Source organism: Ictidomys tridecemlineatus, unplaced genomic scaffold (genome assembly GCF_052094955.1).
Source record: "Ictidomys tridecemlineatus isolate mIctTri1 unplaced genomic scaffold, mIctTri1.hap1 Scaffold_54, whole genome shotgun sequence".
NCBI lineage: Eukaryota > Metazoa > Chordata > Mammalia > Rodentia > Sciuridae > Ictidomys > Ictidomys tridecemlineatus.
Genome location: NW_027523576.1, coordinates 716,162 through 734,461, shown reverse-complemented (window position 1 = coordinate 734,461; position 18,300 = coordinate 716,162). Strand labels below are relative to the sequence as shown.

At 41.1% G+C, this 18,300-nt stretch overlaps 1 protein-coding gene across 14 annotated transcripts in view; it reads left to right on the top strand.

Annotated features, from left to right (window-relative positions):
* LOC144373968 (uncharacterized) overlaps nucleotides 1–18,300 on the top strand; it is a 172,525-nt gene that overhangs the window by 53,566 nt on the left and 100,659 nt on the right. For 13 of the 14 annotated variants that reach the window (XR_013433517.1, XR_013433516.1, XM_078036926.1 and 10 more), the window contains one exon: nucleotides 202–267. Coding sequence is in view for 11 of the 14 variants with exons in the window: in XM_078036914.1 (XP_077893040.1) it covers nucleotides 202–267 (66 nt within the window). In the remaining 3 variants the exon portion in view is untranslated. Of the gene's footprint in view, nucleotides 1–201; nucleotides 268–3,310; nucleotides 3,478–18,300 lie in introns of all 14 variants that reach the window. The other variant, XR_013433515.1, reaches the window with a different exon arrangement.

Genomic DNA, 18,300 nt, shown 5'->3' with positions numbered 1-18,300 from the left:
TATTGATTGCTAGAGTTTTATTTATTTTTTCCTATTCTGTTGATGGGGATGGAACCCAGGGCCTCATTTATGCTAAGTACATTCTCTGAGCTACACTCCCAGTCCCGCTAACTACTAGAATTCTAAAAGTCTTTTGGGTTCTGTTTAAATTCCTTATTTTCCCCCACCTCACCTCTCTATTTTCCTTTTGGGCTCAACCAGGAATGGAGACACCGTTGGATGTGTTGTCCAGGGCAGCATCTCTGGTCCATGCTGATGATGAAAAACGTAAGTCAGGAATCTTTTTTCCTCCTTAAAAATCTATTTCAAGTATTTTTTACCCATGCTTCTTGTCTCTTGCGTCATATTGAAATGATGTGCTTCTCCATGTGGCTTTGTGAGTATTTGCTGTTGATTTTGGTTGTTTTCCTCAGTATACTAGCTTGGCATCCTTATTTTTATTTGCAAGTATCAGAACTTTTTTTTTCTCTTCTGGGGACTAGAACTCAGGGCTCACATGTGCTAAGCAAGTGCTCTACCACTGAGCTACAGGTCAAGTATTCTTTTTTTTTTTTTTTTGGTACCAAGATTGAACCTAAGGGAACTCAACCACTGAGCCTTGTCCCTAGGCCTTTTAATATTTATTTAGAGACAGAAGTCTTGCTAAGTTGCTCACTTAGTTGCTGAAGCTGGCTTTGAACATGCCATCCTCCTGCCTCAGCCTCCCAAACCGCTGGTATTATAACTGTGCTCCACTGTGTCTAGCCAAGAAACTTTTCTTCTTCTTCTTCCTCTTTTTTTTTTTGGCCATATTGGGGATTGGACCCAGGTCCTTTGTATGGTGGGCAAGCACTCTGCAGTGAGCCCAAGCCACATCTCCAGACTTAAGCACTAAAATATTAAGAACAAAACCCCAAAAACTCAAGGTTGAACTGCTACCTATTATACAGTCTCAAAGATGAGCTACTTTCTAGTTGGGTTGTTAACGGACTAGCAGGCTGTGAAGAACATATGCTTGAAATGTCAGATCTGTCCAGTTGCTGGCTGTTAGACTTGCTTTCTACACCCCAGTTTCCTCAGTAGTAATGTGATAAAAGAATCCATGCTTATAAAGGGTTGTGAGATCAAATGAGCTGTTGTGTGTACGGTACCAGCGTTAGCTTTTAGGCTTCTTTCCCCACTCCTTGTTGATCCTCTGATGGAATTTTTTTTTAATATTATTGATGTGTCTCCCCCCACCATCTCCCCATTACCACTCTTCACACAAGATTGTCATTGGAGTAGTAACTGGCTGAAGTAGTCATTAAGGATTTTTTTTCTAGCCTCTTATATAATTCACATCTAGTTAGCCTTTGATTGTTGGGAGGCTGTAACTGCCTCTTGGTGAGGTATAATTATCCCTTACTCAGGAAATTGAAGCCCATGGATGTAAGTGTCATTCCCAAGGACGCTGAGCTAGGGAGAGGTGGCTGAAGGCTATTATCTGTCTCGGCAACAAAAAACCCTCTTTATGCCTCTGAGGTCACAATACATGTGACTGACTTGGATAGTTCTTTACAGACTTTGTTGAACATCAACATGCTTAATTTAGAAGTTTGGAGAGTATTTTGTCCAAATGTAGTTAGGGTCTGTGAAGCAAGATACTGTTTATAAAAGTGAAAGATGGAAATAACGACCTCAGGGTGGCTGTTGGTATAAAACCTTGAGTGTGGGGAGGAAAAACTTTCTTCTCTCCCCCTTTCTTTTCCTTTTCAGTCTCTCTCCTGAAGTTCAGCTTCGGGATCACTTTGTTTCAGTCGTATGAATGATTTTTTTTTTTTTAACTGGGAATTGATCCCAAAGATCCTTTACCACATTCCCAACTCTTTGTTTTTTTATTTTGAAATGGGACCTTGCTAAGTTACTGAGGGCCTCGGTGAATTGATGAGGTTAGCCTCAAACTTGCCATCCTCTTATCTCAGCCTCCTAAGTTGCTGGGATTATAGGCATTGCTCCACTGCACCTGGCCTGTAAATGATGATTGAACATTTATGTATATTTAAGGGATGATAAAGATGAAGAAGGTACCGTCCTTCCACTCCTGGAGCTTATAAACATATTATTCATAAGCTTTATCTTTCGAGTATATAGAGAAGGATACTGTCTATGTGGGAGAGCCATTTTCAGAGAAAATGACAAAGACTGACAAGGGAGAGAAGACTGAGTTTTATCCAGCCTATTGGTGTTTTTGCAGAATACAGATAAATACACATGCAAAGCTAGAATAATCAGAGGGTTGACTTTCCTCTGGAACCTTCTTCCTATACCTCTGGTGACTTCATTTGGTTCAGGAATGGAGTGGCAAGTTCTTGGAATCCCTCTGTCCATGGTTTCAGCTCTTCAGGATCATTTTTTTTTTTAATCTGTATTTTTTAGTTGTAGGTAGACACAATATCTTTATTTTATTTATTTTTATGTGATGCTGAGGATCAAACCCAGGGCTTAACACATGCTAGGTGAGTGCTCTACTGCTGAGCCAAGACCCCAGCCCTCAGGATCATTTTTGACTTGGAAAAAGAGGGAAAAGAAGTTCAGTGATATCTGTAATTATTATTCTTAACATGTTGGCAACATTGTTTTTTTTTCTTGTGCTGAGGATGGAACCCAGGGCCTTGGGGATGCTAAGCAGGTGCTCAACCACTGAGCCATATTGCTATCCCTGGGCCCCATCTTTAAGGGGATTTCCTACTGTCAAGTTCTGTATACCACTGTTAAATTCAGAATTCTAATACAATAATAATAGCCGCGCACAGTGGCACATGTCTGTAATCCCAGAGGCTGAGACAGGAGGATTTCGAGTTCAGCAACCATGAGGTGATTAGCAGCTCAGTGAGACCATGTCTGTAAATAAATAAATAAATAAAATAGAGCTGAGGATGTGGCTCAGTGGCTGAGTGCCCCCGAGTTCAATCCCTGGTACCAGGAAAAAAACAAACAAACCCCCAAAACCAATAATAATATACCATAGTATAAGCTTATGCCAATTCTATAATTTCTAAATCTGAACATGAAGTTCAGTGTCTTCCAGTAGATTTCTTTGACTTCTCTGGACAAGTTGAACCTGACTCAGATTTCTCTGTCCTAAATTCGTTCTATTTTGGCTTTTGTTATAAATTGCTCTTAAACTTTAGGGGCTGTTAACATTCTCCCCAACACTTCCAAAGAGCCTTGTGTCTGTAATCTGATTTGGGTGTCTTATTACGAACACAAAAATGTTCTATTCCTTGAGATCAGCTTCTCAGTGCATGTAAATGACCCCAAATGATTCTCTTTACTTTTCTTTGGCTCCTAGAGAACGAAAAACTTGGGCATTTTTGAGGATGTCATTGTTCAAGCCTTTTGAAGTGAACAGTACCCATTATGACTTGAGTCTCTAATACCCGATCGCCTTAAGGCTTCAAAATGTCTACTAGCTTCGAATAAAAGAAAGAATCCCCAACAGTGCACTGCAGAGCTAAGGTAAATCATGAAAGGGTAGTTTTGAAGTAACTCAATCGTTGCTTATCTGAGTGTCCTAGAAGGAATAAATTTACTTAAAATAATCATCTCACTGCTCATGAGACATTGATTTCATCAGCGTGCATCCTGGAAGGTACCAAATGAAAATCCAACTCCAGGTTGTTCTCATTCCCTGTGCAGGAGGAATCTGTCAGTGATCCTTCATGCTGGTGCTAGCAAGTCCCTGACTTTTTCCATCTTTATTTAAATAGTAAAAATTGATCAAAACAGAGACCAGGGCATTTCATACCAATATGCAGAACAATACCTTAGTGCGGTCATTAACACCAGACCTCATTTTCTTGTGATGTTTACACAGCACTTTTATTTTTAGGTAATTTAGTTCATGTATCTTCTGGATGATAAGATCTTGTAGCTGCAGACTTCTTTTCTTAGATCAAAATCTTTTTTCCCCACCTTGTGAGGGGGTCTTGTTCTGTTGCCCAACCTGACCTCAAACTCCTGGGCTCAAGCAATCTTCCTGCCTCAGCCTCCTGAATAGCTGGGTTGGTAGGCACTGAACACAGCACACAGATAAAATCATTGTGAGAAAATGCAGCTTTGTTCTTGAGGGCTTGAGTGGAGGGGTTAGTGCTTTTTCATCCAGCCTCATGAATATGCAGATGATCAGAAAAAGCCTGCTCAGGCTGGCTGGAGCCACTAGAATGGCTTGAGAGGACACAGTGAGACAGCTGTGGGTGTTTTGCATGTAGCATGTGCGCACAGAACCTCTCTAACTCTTGTTCGGTGAGATTCCTGGAAAGTGGATGATGCATCAGTGACCATCATCCTTCCAGGTAAAGAATTCCTAGGAACTCAAGCTTTGTATCTCGGTGAGTTGCTGAGGCTGGCCTCGAACTTTCTATCTTCCTGCTTCAAATTGGTAATTTTTGCATCATGACATTGATCTTCTGATCCACTAATGAGTTGAGATCTACAGTCTGAAAAAACATGACTCCGTTTATCTGTTTTTCATGAGATAAATTTACTCCTTGCTGCACTATTTTTCCATACTGGGAAGATCTGACCATGAAAACAGAGCAGAGTGTTCAGATAGGGCAGGGGATGGGTCTCCTCAGTCAGGGTCTCCCTGGAGGCCGGGAGCAGCAGCAGCAGCCCAACACACTGCAGGGTGCAGGAGGGAGCTGTGTCCGTTTCCTTGGGCATTGACTCAAAGCTAGGAACAGTATAGACTTAGAGCAGAGAGGAAGGGCTGCTAATGGAAGGGTGAAGGTGACTGAAAGGATGCCATGTTCCCAGTGCTCTAGGAAGAGATGTCCCACCCAGGCACGGAGTCTTGGTTCTGGGCAGAATGGTTTGCTGATAGGGACGGGAAGAGCCCTGATGGGCTCCTGTTGTGCATCAGGCTGAAAATCCCCACCTCCAACTTGGGCCTGGGACAGATGCATCAGGAGCGCCCAGGAGGAGAACACAGCTGTTCTTTTGGTCTGTTTCTTTCAGGGACCCCTGGTTTTGTAACGTTGCACTTCAGAAAGGTTAGATCTAAAATCAGTGCGGTGTAGCGAAGCCTTTGGGTTCTTTTTCTTCCAGCTCCTCTGTGGATTTTCATTTCTTCTGTCGTCTTGGGATGCGGGGCTGGGCTGGAACCCGGGACCTCTCACATGCCAGGCAAATGCTCGACCCCAGAGCTGCGTCCCCTGCCCTGTAGTGTTCATAAAGGACTTCACTCTGATAGTTGGAGACCAATTTTATCCCTCCCCTCTGTGGGTGATTTTTATCCTCTTGTCCTAAAACTCCAGAGGGGCTTACCACACAGGTTCGTGGTTGCTTCTCAGAAGAGACTAGGGATATATATATATATATAAATATAAAATTGGGATTCACCAATAGTTTACCCCGCCCCCAACTTCCTTTATCATACTATTCTTTCTACAATACACACACTGTACTATAATATATATGCATATGATTTTTCTGAAATGTGTGAGAGTAAGTGGGAGATATCTTGCCTCTTTATTCCTAAATATTTCACCATATGTTTCCCAAGCACGAGAACATTCTCTTACATAACCGCAGTGTGGCTATCTTTATTATGATGTTACTTAAATCTATATGAGCAAAGAAGAGGGTGTAATCTTCATGCTCCTAGTGCTTTTATAGCTTTACAGGTTGAGAATCCTTCACCTGAAATGCTTTGGACCAAATGGATTTCAGATTTGGGAATATTTGCATATATCTAATGAGCTATCCTGGGGATGGAACCCAAGCTGAAACATGAAATTCACCTATTTCACTACCCTTTGTTCGCAGAAGTAATTTCATGCTAATATTTTTAGTGTGCCGGTGTTTTTGTTGTTTTGAGATGGGTTCTCACCATACTGCCCAGGCTGGTTTTGAACTCCTGGGCTCAAGTGATCCTCTCCAGTACCTAGGACCACAAGCCCAGGCATGTGCCATTGTGCTAGGCATGTCCAGGTTGTGATTGCCATCTGTCACAAAAGGTCAGGTGTGGGATTTTCAAGTTGTGTTGCTCAAAAATTTTGAGATTTTTTTTTTTTTAGATTGGGGATGCCGTGTAAGCATTATAAATTAAATATAGCCAATGAAAATTGGCCATGATACCACAGTTGATAGTCTCCCACAGCCACCTCTCTGTTGTGCTAGCAGGCATCCCTGTGATGCCCTGGGTCTTTTGTTGCAACCCCCCACCACTTTTATCTTTTATACTCTTGTAAAATATTTCACTGTATAGATCATAGTTGCATAATTGGACTTTCTTAGTGCAGATGCCTCAATTTCATATTAGGCTGTTTCTGTCCTTCTCCAATTAGATGAAGAAAAAAAATAGTCACTGAAATCATATGGCACAAGTTGGTTTTCTAGGCTTATGATTCAGAATATGCCTTTTAAGCAGATTTTAAGAGATTTTCACTGAAATATCACAAGTAAAAATTTTTCATGGTCCTAGGTACTTGAGCCTCTGTGTGAACTGCTGTTTAAGGGCTACTGTGTTGTCTCATTCCATTTTCATAGTGACCCTATCTAGTAAGCAGGTACCACGGGGCCAGGGCTGTAGCCCAGCGGTAGAGTGCTTGCCTAGCACGTGCGAGGCCCTGGGTTCCATTCCCATCATAGCCAAACAAACAAACAAAACCCAGGCATGATAATCAGTCTTGTTTTATAGATAAAGAAAATTGAGGCTTACAGATACAGATAATTTGCCCAGACACACACAGTTGGTAGAGGCAAGACCCAGTTTTGAACTGAAGCAGCCTGGCTCTGAAACGGGAGCCCTGAATCTGCTACTTGTCTTTACAGTTAAGAGTACAAGGAAGACTTAACTACTGATTGAAAAATACAAGCCTGATACACAAAACTCCTATGTCTATTCCCACCACTAATAAGACAGCAAAGACATTTTCATTTGGAAGAGTGTTCCTTGCCGGTAAAATAGCATTTCCAAAATAGGCCAGACCCACAGGACTGGCGACAGCTCATCCTCAGGAACCATCCTCGACTTCCCCGAGTTTAACTGCCTTCTTACAGGTACAGATGGCTCTGGAGTGCCTTGCCCCAGAACGTCACTCTGTGTTGCGTTTTTCTTTTTCAGTAAGTCCCTCAGTTAAGGAAAGGAACTTGGTTCAGATGATACGGGCTGCTTCACTAAGTAGTGAGAAACCACACAGCCACAGTATTTAGAGGCAAGGTAATCCTGCCTCAGAGGCATCCTAGGAGGACTCAGGAGCATGGCTACAGTTGCTGGGTACCTGACATCCTGAGAGTCTGTATTAGATCCTGTGCCTATCGAGGATGAGAGTCCTGTTCTGTTCTCTTTCATATTCCAAGCATGCCCCATTAGTGTGTATGGGTAGCATTCAATTAACATTTTTTATTCTTTTAAAATATTTTTTAAGTTGTACATGGACACAATATCTTTATTTATTTATTTATTTTTATGTTGTGCTGAGGATCGAACCCAGTGCTTCATACATGCGAGGCAACTGCTCTACTGCTGAGCTACAACCTCAGCCCAAACATTTTTTATTTTTACAGGTATTGGGTATTGAAACCAGGGGTGCTTAACCACTAAGCCACATCCCTAGCCCTTCTTATTTTTAAATTTGAGACAGGGGTCTCAGTTGCTTAGGACCTCAGTAAGTTGCTGAGGCTGGCCTTGAACTTGCGATCCTCCTGTTTCAGCCTCCCAAGTCACTGGTGTTAAACATTTATCACGCATAAAAAAGCCACTGGAGTGAAAGGTTCTTCTTTCTTTAAGAAATTAATTTATTTAACATTAGAAAAAATGAGTCATTATAGTGATCACTCTTGTTACTTATAATGTGCAAATTTCCATTGGATACCATTTCGTAGTTTATAAAACATTTTCCTTTGATTCTTATAGCAAGAGTCTTGGCAAGGAGGCTGGGTGGGAAATCTCAGAGAAAATGAAGCTTGGAGAAGTTGGATGCCTAATTGAAGATTAGAATTAAAACGAATAAAACCTGAATGTGTTCATTCCCCTTGGTAAAGTGCAGTCACATGCAGTGGTCACCAGAACAGTTCACATGAGAGAAGTTGCAAAAGGTCCAAGCTAAGAAATCACAGTATCTTTGCTGATGTGTCTGCAGCCTTTTTATCTTTTACATGGTGCCTGGGATCAGGCCCCGGGCCTTGTGCATGTTACCCCTGAGCCCTCCTAAGCCTCCTTCTGCATTTTCAAAAGAGAAGTGAATTTACTGATTTTTCTAAATATTGCAGCCACCAGTAATATATTTTGTGCTTTCAGTTGCTTCTCTTTTGTGCATAATGCCATAAAAAAAATACCATCTCCCACTACTCTTTTTTCCTTAAAACCAAACCAAACTAAAACAAAAAACCCTTCATTAAACATAGAACCTAAAGCCAGGTAGTATTACTGGCTTAAGTCAGTCTCTAGGTGTGGGCAGTTGCTATAACCAAAGTTTGCATCCCAGGATAGACATCTAGCATTTCATCAGAAAGGCTTCCCCAGAGACAGCTGTTGCAAGCTTCTACTGTTTTTATAGTTTTTTTTTAATCGGATCAAATTCACATAATAAGTGTTAGAAATGGATCTCTACTGTGGCAAATAAAATGGCTTGTTAATTAGCATAATGGGTGTTGAAAATAGATTCTTCTGTTGAATAGCTCAGTAGATACTGGAGGATAGTTATCATATTTTCTTTAGACACATATTTCTGAGTCTTTCAGAAATCCACATTTTCCTTTAATATACATAAAAATGTTGTGAGCTATTTTAATGCCATTTGCAATTCAAATTGAAATTTGAGAGTCAAGAATCCTGGCATGGAAGTGCCTCCCCCCACCAGCCAATTTGGTACTTGCCTCCTTCCGGTCTTCCCTTCTCTCTGCAGCTTGAGAGTCTCTCTCCCCTACCCAGATCTTGTTGGAATAGCCCCACTGCAGTCAACCCTGGTTTTTGGATATGTTTCTCAGCTCATCATTGCTGGCTTCTCCATCAGCCCTGGCTCATCAGTGTTCCCCTACAATGTGGTACCCAAACAACGATTTTTAGATATGATCTGATTGGGATAGTGTGTCCAAGACAACTTGGACCAAGCCCAGGAGTTCTTGTAAAGGGACAGAAGGGATAGGACAGGCTGATGAGAAATATAGGGATCCTTTTGGGAACTCAAGATCAGACTTTGGGGGGAATATTTACACCAAGACACGTACTAAAGGCCAGAGCCTTTTAAAAATATTTTTCTCTCTGGAGAGAGAGAGACAGTTGTTAAAATTAGCCAATGTACCCCTTGCTCCAGTAGACTGCTCTTTCTATGGGAATGTGGGGCTGGGTTTGTCAACTTTTGTGGTGGTTCGAGACAAACTGGAAACTCCAGTTTTTGCATAAATTTTTAGAGTTTTAAAATTCCACGAGAGTCCAGCAGTAGTTCTCTAGTCAGGATTGGACCAGTAAGAGCCTATCGAGGTCCTGCCCCAGTACTTTCAATAGTAAAACCTAAAATAACAGTGGATTTTATTTTTTAATTTTCTTCATTGCTGGGGATCAACCTAGGGCCTTGAGCATGCTTGGTAAGTGCTCTGCTGAGCTACACCCTCAGCTCCACTTTTTTTTTTTTTTAATAACCTCCAGTAGGCTCTCTCCCTCTCCCACTGTGGCATGAATTAATGTAGCAACTCTTTCAAGCTGAAGAACAGTGACATTAGAACCTTGAATTCCCAGGTCTGCCCTTATCTCCATGAGGAAATTAATTTGATATGTGTGTACCTTTCCCATTTAGATTTTCCTCCGTGTCTTTGCTTTCTTCAAATTTATGTCACACTCTTGTGAAATACTTGACTTGGCATTTGTAGTGGATAAAATTTGTTGAAGCAATACCTGTTTCCACTCCTAGAGAAATCAAATCAAGTCTGAAAAATCAAGCCCTTACATCCTCACTGGCTTTAGATGTATTGTGACTGCCTTTTTTTTTCTTTATTAGATCAAACTCTTGATTCCTTATAAATGAAATGAATAAATCTTCTTCCCATTTGAAATCTGGTGAAGTTACCATTGCACCTCCCTGATTGCCTTTCTCATTAAACATAGTGTCTTCTCTCATCTTGAAAAAAATTACCTAAATGTCACTTCTTTCCTGGAACTTACCCTGTTTAATTAGACATAGTCACTTATTTTACCCTGGACAGTGTAAAATTTTGTTTGTTTACCAGAAACTAGGGACTCAGAAGAATGATTTTTTTTCCCCAGTTCTCTAGCAGAGTGCTGGTTTATGGTCCCATGATTAAAAACAAGTTGGATAAAAAAGAATATTTCATTTAATACTTCCAGAGGACAAACCTGGATTTTCAGAGACACGTAGTAGTAACCTACGCATGTAGCTTCCCTGTTGCCAAAAATCCTTTAAAAGAACAAAAGATAGGGGCTGGGGACGTAGATGAGTTGGTAGAGTTCTTGCCTAGGGACAAGGCCATGGATTCAGTCCCCCCAGCACCACCAATAAACAAACAAACAAACAAATAAATAAAGGCACCAACAATAAATAAGAAGGAAAAAAAACCCAAAACAAAAAATAGACAAAAGAAAAATCTGAAAAGTGCTGGAAAATTAGAAGGATTGTCTACCTTCAGTAAACTAAACCATAAAGAATTCCTAGAAGACTAAAAACAGATGGGATTAGATCAATAAAAGGAAAACAAATCAAAATTAATAAAAAAAAAGAATAACTCAAAACACAGGTGCAGAAGCCAAGGGAATTAAAAGCAGAGCTTACAGTGACTAAAAGCTACGCACAGGAAGGAGCCCTAGAGTAATATTTAAGACAGTGAAGTTTTGTATTTATTGCAGTGACCCCTGGCTAACTGAGAACTGTGCTTTAAAGAAATTCAGTGGCCCTGTCTGGCAAGGTATGTGGAGTTGCCTTAGGGACCTGAGAGAGGAGCAGAGGATGACTTCAGATTGCTGTGGGCACCCCTCGTGGGCAAGGAAAGGTCAGCTCTCTAATAGATGGTATCTGCGAAAGTCCTTCACCACTGGGAGAAAGAATCCAACCTGCTTCCTTGTTTGTTCCCTTTTATGTTTTCAGTGCCAGGAATAGAATCCAGGGTCTTGCATGTGCCAGGCAAGTGGTCTACCACTGAGCCACACCCCCCCAACCCTTTGCTCACCTTTCATGTCCTAAAGCAAAGTCCATCATTGGACACCTTCCACCCTCCAACCCAACAGGTTCTGAGGAAATAGAAGGGAGCAAATTAAGGTGGAAAAAATGGAAGCAGTTGTGCATTAAGATTGTGTTGTTTTGGGTAAATTTTTATTTTTTGTCATATTAAGTTACATTGTGTGTGTGTGTGTGTGTGTGTGTGTGTGTGTGTGTGTGTATGTATTTAATGATACTGGGCATGGAACCCAGGACCTTGTGCGTGCTAGGCAGTCACTCTATACTGAGCTACATCCCCACCCCTTTTTATTTTATTTTGCGATGGGATCGTGCTAAATTGCTGAGGCTGGCCTCAAACTTGCTACCTTCCTGCCTCTGTCTCCCAAGTAGCTGAATTACAGGTGGGTGCCACCATGCTCTAAGCTCATTACACAAATTTTTAAGAAGCCTTATATAAAGGCTATTTTATAGTTACTGTGGCCATCAAGGGCCCCCATATTCCAGGTAAATCTGAAATTTGCTAGTCAAAGTTCCCAAGTAGAGAACTTCTTGTATATTCAGGAATCTTAAGGAGAGCCATTGGGTGGATGCACTCTCCAGGACTCAGCCGGGAGCCATCACTGCACAGGGTGTGATTCAACTGCAGTTCTCCAGCCCTGGCTCTCCACTGTTCCCTTTTATGCCATCCTGCCAGCTCTCAAGTTGAACGGAATTCCGCACAAAAGTTTAGAACTGAGAAGAACCACAGCAGACTTTTCTTCCTACTCCTTTTTATTTTTGTGGTGTTGAGGATGGAATCGGGGCCTCGTGTAGGCTAACACTGAGCTCCACCTGCAGCTCCTCAGCGAGCTTCAGAGGGAGGAGTTGAGCACCCTGTGCCACGCACTGAGCTCCAGACAGACTTGGAACTGGAGCCCAGGTCTCCAGGTGCCTAGTTGGGTATTTGATGAAACACTAGAAAAGTGTATTATTAACTGCCACACTGTTATAATACACTTTAATTTTTTTTTTTTAGTTGGAGATGGACACAAGACCTTATTGATTTATTTTTATATGGTTCTAAGGATCAAATCCAGTGCCTCTCATGTGCTAGGCAAGCGCTCTACTACTGAGCCCCAATCCCAGCCCCATCATTCACTTTATTTATTTTTATTTTTTTTTATTGGTTGTTCAAAACATTACAAAGCTCTTGACATATTTCATACATTTGATTCAAGTGGGTTATGAACTCCCATTTTTACCCTGTATACAGATTGCAGAATCATATTGGTTACACATCCACGTTTTTACATATTGCCATACTAGTGACTGTTGTATTCTGCTGTCTTTCCTATCCTCTACTATCTCCCCTCCCCTCCCCATCATTCACTTTAAATGTACACTTTTAAATCTGAGATGGTCTTAAAGATAACAAATGAACAGAATTCCAAATTTTTGAAATAATTGAACTGCTGCAGTTATAAGTATACAGTTCGGTTGTCTTTTAAGAAAGTCTTTTTTATTGGCATATAACAATTGTACATATTTGTGTGATAATTCAGTGTGCACATAACAATGTTTAATGATCAACTTGGTAATTTAATTCCATATATTTAAACATTTATAGTTTCTCAGTTTTACGAATCTTTTCATCCTTATGTAGCCAGCTTTCCATTGCTGTAACAAAATACTTGAGAAAATCAACTGAAAGAAAGATTTATGTTGGCTCACGGTTTCAGAGGTTTGGGGCCATGACTGGTTTCCCTTATTGCTTTTGAAGGCTTGTGGCTGCCTGATATTTCATGATGGGGAGCACCTGACTGAACAAAGCTGCTCCCCTCATTGGTGGTCAAGAAGCAGAGAGATGGGAAGGGGCTGGGATCCAAATATCCACTTCAGAGACACACCCCCAATGACCTCACCTCCTTCCACTAGGCTCCGCCTCTTAAAGGTTCCACCACCTCCCAGTAGCACCACAGGCTGGGGACCAAGCCTTCAACACATGGGCCTTTGGGGAAGATTTTGCATCCAAACTGTAGCACTCCTCTCTTTTCTTTATAAACATACAGTAAATTGCTATGGACTCTAGTCACCCTTCTGTGCTGTGAAATATTCAAGCTCATTCCTCTCATGTAACTCTATTTTGATACCCATCATCCAGCCTTCTCCTCTCCCCTGCTCCACTTTCCTTCCCCCTCTGGTAAAGAACACTCTTTTTTAAATGTCTTGCTGTGTGAAAGTCCTCAGTCAGACTCTGATTAGCTTCTTTCTAGGGCTTAGTCTGTGTCCAGCTTCTGTCCTTTTTTGGAGCTGTTTGGGTGGAATTTACACTTACAAGGAAATGTAAAAAGAAATGGCAAGTGTGTTTTTCTGCATTCATGTTTACTCTAGAGAAATTAAATGCTATCATTTTGCTTCTCTTAGAAATACAGGAGGTGCAGAGAGAGAGAGAGAGAGAGAGAGGATGTGAGAACTGTCCAAGTTCGTCAGCATGTGGGACAGTAGAAGCTCTTTAAAATCCAACATGGCTGGTTGATTTTTAGAAACCTCAGAACTACCTCGGATGGATTTGTTGGTTTTCACCTCCTTTTCTTTTGTGTCTTTGCCAACTTCTATTTCGAACTGACCCAGTATTGCTTGTATCATGTTCCCCTTCCCCATAAAGATGACCCCACAGGGAGTCCTTGCTCCCTGACTGTATAGAGTCAAGTCTGGTTTCTTGATGGCTTCTTTCTGGCCCCTTGATCTTTTCAGTTGTGTATTCCACTACTTCCTACCTCCCCAAGTTCCCTGCTTTAGTAAACCACGGCTTATGTGATTTTTTGATATCCTGAATACCTTCCCCCCTTCTACTTATCCAGCCTTCTCTTGTCTCTACCCTAAAACCTTACTACTCTGAGTGACCTTCAATCTTTCCTTTGTATTTCTAAAGTAATTATTTTTTCTTTACTTATCAGTTTTTAATTGTAAAATGTGTTTTAAAAAAGAAAATGCAGTCTGAAGAAAAATCCCTCCCATCTCAAGTTCCTGGTTTTTCTGAGGTGGTCATTGTTTAGTTTCTTTTGTGTCTTTCTCAGGCTTTTGAGTGTCACCAGCACAAAACAGCTGCCTTTTTGCCAGTCATCACCTTTGCATTCCAGACAGTGAGACAGGGAGGGGGAAAACAAAAGGATATCATGAGTCATACCTGGACTTTTTTTTCCCAAATGTTTCCCCAGAAGCCCAAAGTGGACTTTTGTTTACATCTCATTGGCCAGATCTGTGTTCCATGGCAATCCTATGAACAAGGACTCTGTGGGATAGAGAGCATGTACCTTTCTGAATCCCCCTCATGAAGGCAATAAGGGAGAAGGGAGTTGGGATGGTATTTTGAATTAGTCATCAGATTGTATATACAATGCATGAAGTGTTATTTTCGTATTGTGTGTGTGGGGGGGGTGGTAATGGGAATCAAACTCAGGACCTTGTGCATGCTAAGCAAATGCTCTCTACCTCTGAACTATGTTCCCAGCCCTTTTTAGTTTTCATTTTGAAACGGGGTCTTTCTTACTTGCTCAGGCTGGCCTCATACTTGTGATCCTCCTGTCTCAGCCTCTGAGTCTCTGGGATTATAAGCATCCACCACCATGCGTGGCTTCATATTGGGTTTTGATGAATTAATTTTATAACAAGCCACCTTACTGTAGTCTCCTGTTGTCTGGAGTAATTCCTCAGTTGTTTCTTGTGTCTTCCTGCTATAAAATTTTATATTTTAACATATTTCTTTTAGTTGTCAATGGACCTTTATTTATTTATATGTGGTGCTGAGAATCAAACATGCTAGTGCCTCACACATGGTAGGTAAGCGCTCTACCACTGAGCCACAATCCTAGCACCTGCTGTATTATTTTAAATTTATGATTTTGCTTTTGCCACTTGAGTTTTTAAAAGTCTTTTATTAGGAAACTTTCAGTTGCAAGTAATGGAAAACCCAATTATTAAAAAGGATGTTTATTAATTCACACAGGGTAGGCTTCAGGTGCAGTTTGACTTGTCATGGTGTTGTCAGGGTCTAGTGTCATTTCTCAGAGATTTATTTCCTTGTTAAAGTAGACCCTTTTGTCAAAGGGGCATTTATTCCAGGGCCCCCAGTGGATGCCTGAAGCCATATATATAGTATACTTTTTTCTGTATGTCCAGCAGCATTGGCTATGTTTGTACACGATGCCTCCTTTGCTTCTCTACTTTTGTATTTGGGGGAACATTCTCAAGTCTGTGTCAACACTGATACTGCAACAGTTGATGTGATAACTTAACTACTAAATGATTAACATGAGGGTAGTGTATACAACATGGATATACCAGATGGAGGAGGGATGATTTACATCCTGGGTGGGATAGAGGTGGCTTGGTGTATATTCAAAACTTATGAATTGTTTATTTTTGGAATTTTCCATAAAAATATTTTGGCGCTATGGGAGTCCCCTCTGGGTGGCACTCCCCTTCTGGGGATAGCAGGGATTTTGATTGCTGATGGAGCCAGTGTCCCACTGGTCTTTCATGCTTCCTGTGAAGACAAGCATGGGGTGCAGGTGTTTGCTGTTGGATTTTTGTGTATAATCCCCAACCCTGATGACTTCGGAACATGCAGTGGAACATTTTAGTTGCTGTTTGGTCTTTTTCTCTCTGTGTTGCAAACAGAGCTGTAAAGGGAAGTCCGGTTACTGCGATGTTCAAGAGGCCTTCCTTAAGACCCTGCAGTTGTTTAGTTTCTCATTTTTAGAACTCAATTTAAATGCCTTTTTCACTAGTGTCCCATATATCCAAGTCCCCAGAGATATTTTTAAAAATTGACAGTAATAGTAATAATAAAATCTTCCTGGAAGAGAAATACGCTGAACCATGTAAGGCAGAACTCTGAAGTTCAAAATTGGGATATGTCATAGTTTGAAGAACGTGCTGCAGTAACAAAGAAAGTATTTTCATATTAAATAGAAATCCAACAGAAAGGAGGAGGAACCTGCCCATTTATTAAGTGTCTGCTGGCACTAGACACTGAGTTGGGAATTTTATATATAATTTATTTATACATATAAACATATATTATATTTACATGATTTTTTTATATATTATATGAGTGTATATAAAATATATACATATTTATTTATATATATGTATAATATAAAAATATATATTTTCCATGCTGTATCTCTGAGCTACATCCCCAGCCTTGTGCTGAAGGTTTTGGAGTTTAAAAAAAACAAAAGAAAAAAAAAGCCCTTTGCCCTGAGGATCTCTTGGTTTGGTCCATCCAGGACCGTATTAAACACCATAATAAAAATGGTGGCATCAAAGGACAGCAGTTAGGCAGGATCATTATCCTCACTTCAGAGATGGCCAAGGGAGGGGAAGGAGAGGTAACTCGCCTCCTCTCACTCACCTGGTCCACAGCGACTGGAATAAGACCACAACGTGCTTCTAAGTCCAGACCTCTAGCACAGGGCATTTTAAATTAAAATATTTAATATTCCTAGCTTACGTGCTGAATAACCAGGTAGCATTCACCTACATGCTCTTGCAATAATAAGTGAAGTTAGAGCAAGTATTTAGTGGTGTTTGTGTGTAACAAAGTGCTGTATGTGGAATGCCTTGTTCTCCACTTCTGCTTTGAAATTCTGATGGGCCCAGCCAAATGCCACTTTCTTTACGAAAGCCACACCTAGGTCCCTATAGAAAATAGGATTTCTCCCTCCTGTGCCTGCTGGTGTTTGTCGTTTTTGTACTCTGTCCTCAAACACAAGCTCCTCCAGATCAGAAGGATTCTTGTCTCTGGATCCCATTTGCTCTGAGGGTGGTGTGTTTGTTAAGGTGGCACCTTGCCCAGGGGTTGGTTGGGGACCCTGCTCACCATATGTCTAGTGTCCTGCAGACAAGCAAATAGTACTTGGAATCATGAAAGTCATATATGCATTGCATTTAAGGTCCAGATTTTTATGTGCATGCTGACACTGGGCAGGATAAATTTGTACCAATAGCTTGGAAGTCGGGGGTCATGTGTATCTAGGGAGCTTTCTTGGATCTCTCTGCCTCTGGGGCTCAGCTACATTCTCCTCACAGTAGAGAAAATTCTAGGTGCTGGACTTTGTGTCTCTTCAAAGTACTTTCACATTCACCGACTCTGCACTTGACAGGCCCATGCACATTTCACAAGTGCCCATTGGGCAGATTATTCAGCCCTCGCCCTTCATTCAACATTAACATCATGAGGGAGAACTTGGGGCATAAATTTTCTCTTTTAGGAAGACCAGTAGGCCACATGCCAGGTGAATAAAAGGAAAGATCTAGAATGAATTCACATATACGTTTTCTCTGTGGTCTTCCCAGAGCATTCAGATTGGCAGTTGCTTTTTTTTAAAAATTTAATAAATGGATACAATATCTTTATTTTTATATGGTGCTGAGGATCGAACCCAGTGCCTCAAGCATGGTAGTGAGTGCTTTACCTCTGAGCCACAACCCAGCCCTGGCAGCTGCTTCTTCAATTAATCACAATATTGAAACAGCAAACACACTGCAGTGATCTGACTGGAAGGTTTTTGGTCCCGTGTTTGGCTAAACAATAGGAGGAAAGCTTCTGTTTTACAGAAAATATATGGGTGTACCTTTCCTTGATGGTCCCAAACTCAGAAATGTGTTACCCTATATTTTGGAAGCAGCTGTACTTTTAGAACAGCTGTAAATAAATGTGGGTAGTTTGATTACTGCTTTGGGGTATAGATGCCACTGAACACACAGGTTCAATGCAGTGTTTTCACATTTCTCTTTTTAAAAACTCAGTATGCCAAGAAAATGGAGGAAGAAAGAACAGGAAGGAGCATTAATTGGTTACTATTTGAGTTGGTGTTACTGCACTTGGGTTGTAATTGTCTTTTTGGCAGATGGACCACAGGACGGGGAGCACAGGTATCCCATAATCGTAACCCCCGAGTGATCGCCATTTCAGAGAGTCCATCTTACTTGTGATAGCAGTCACAAGTAAGGAGGACACCTGGCAGTCTAGGGGATGAGATGGGTAGCCTCCTCCACCCTGTAGTAACTAGCTCCCCTCGACCTACTGACAACAATTTCATCTTTTTTTTTGTGTAGGGAAAAGCTAGATTCTTTCTAGGCAACTCACCTCCTGTGTTCTTCCCAAAGAAACACAGAATTT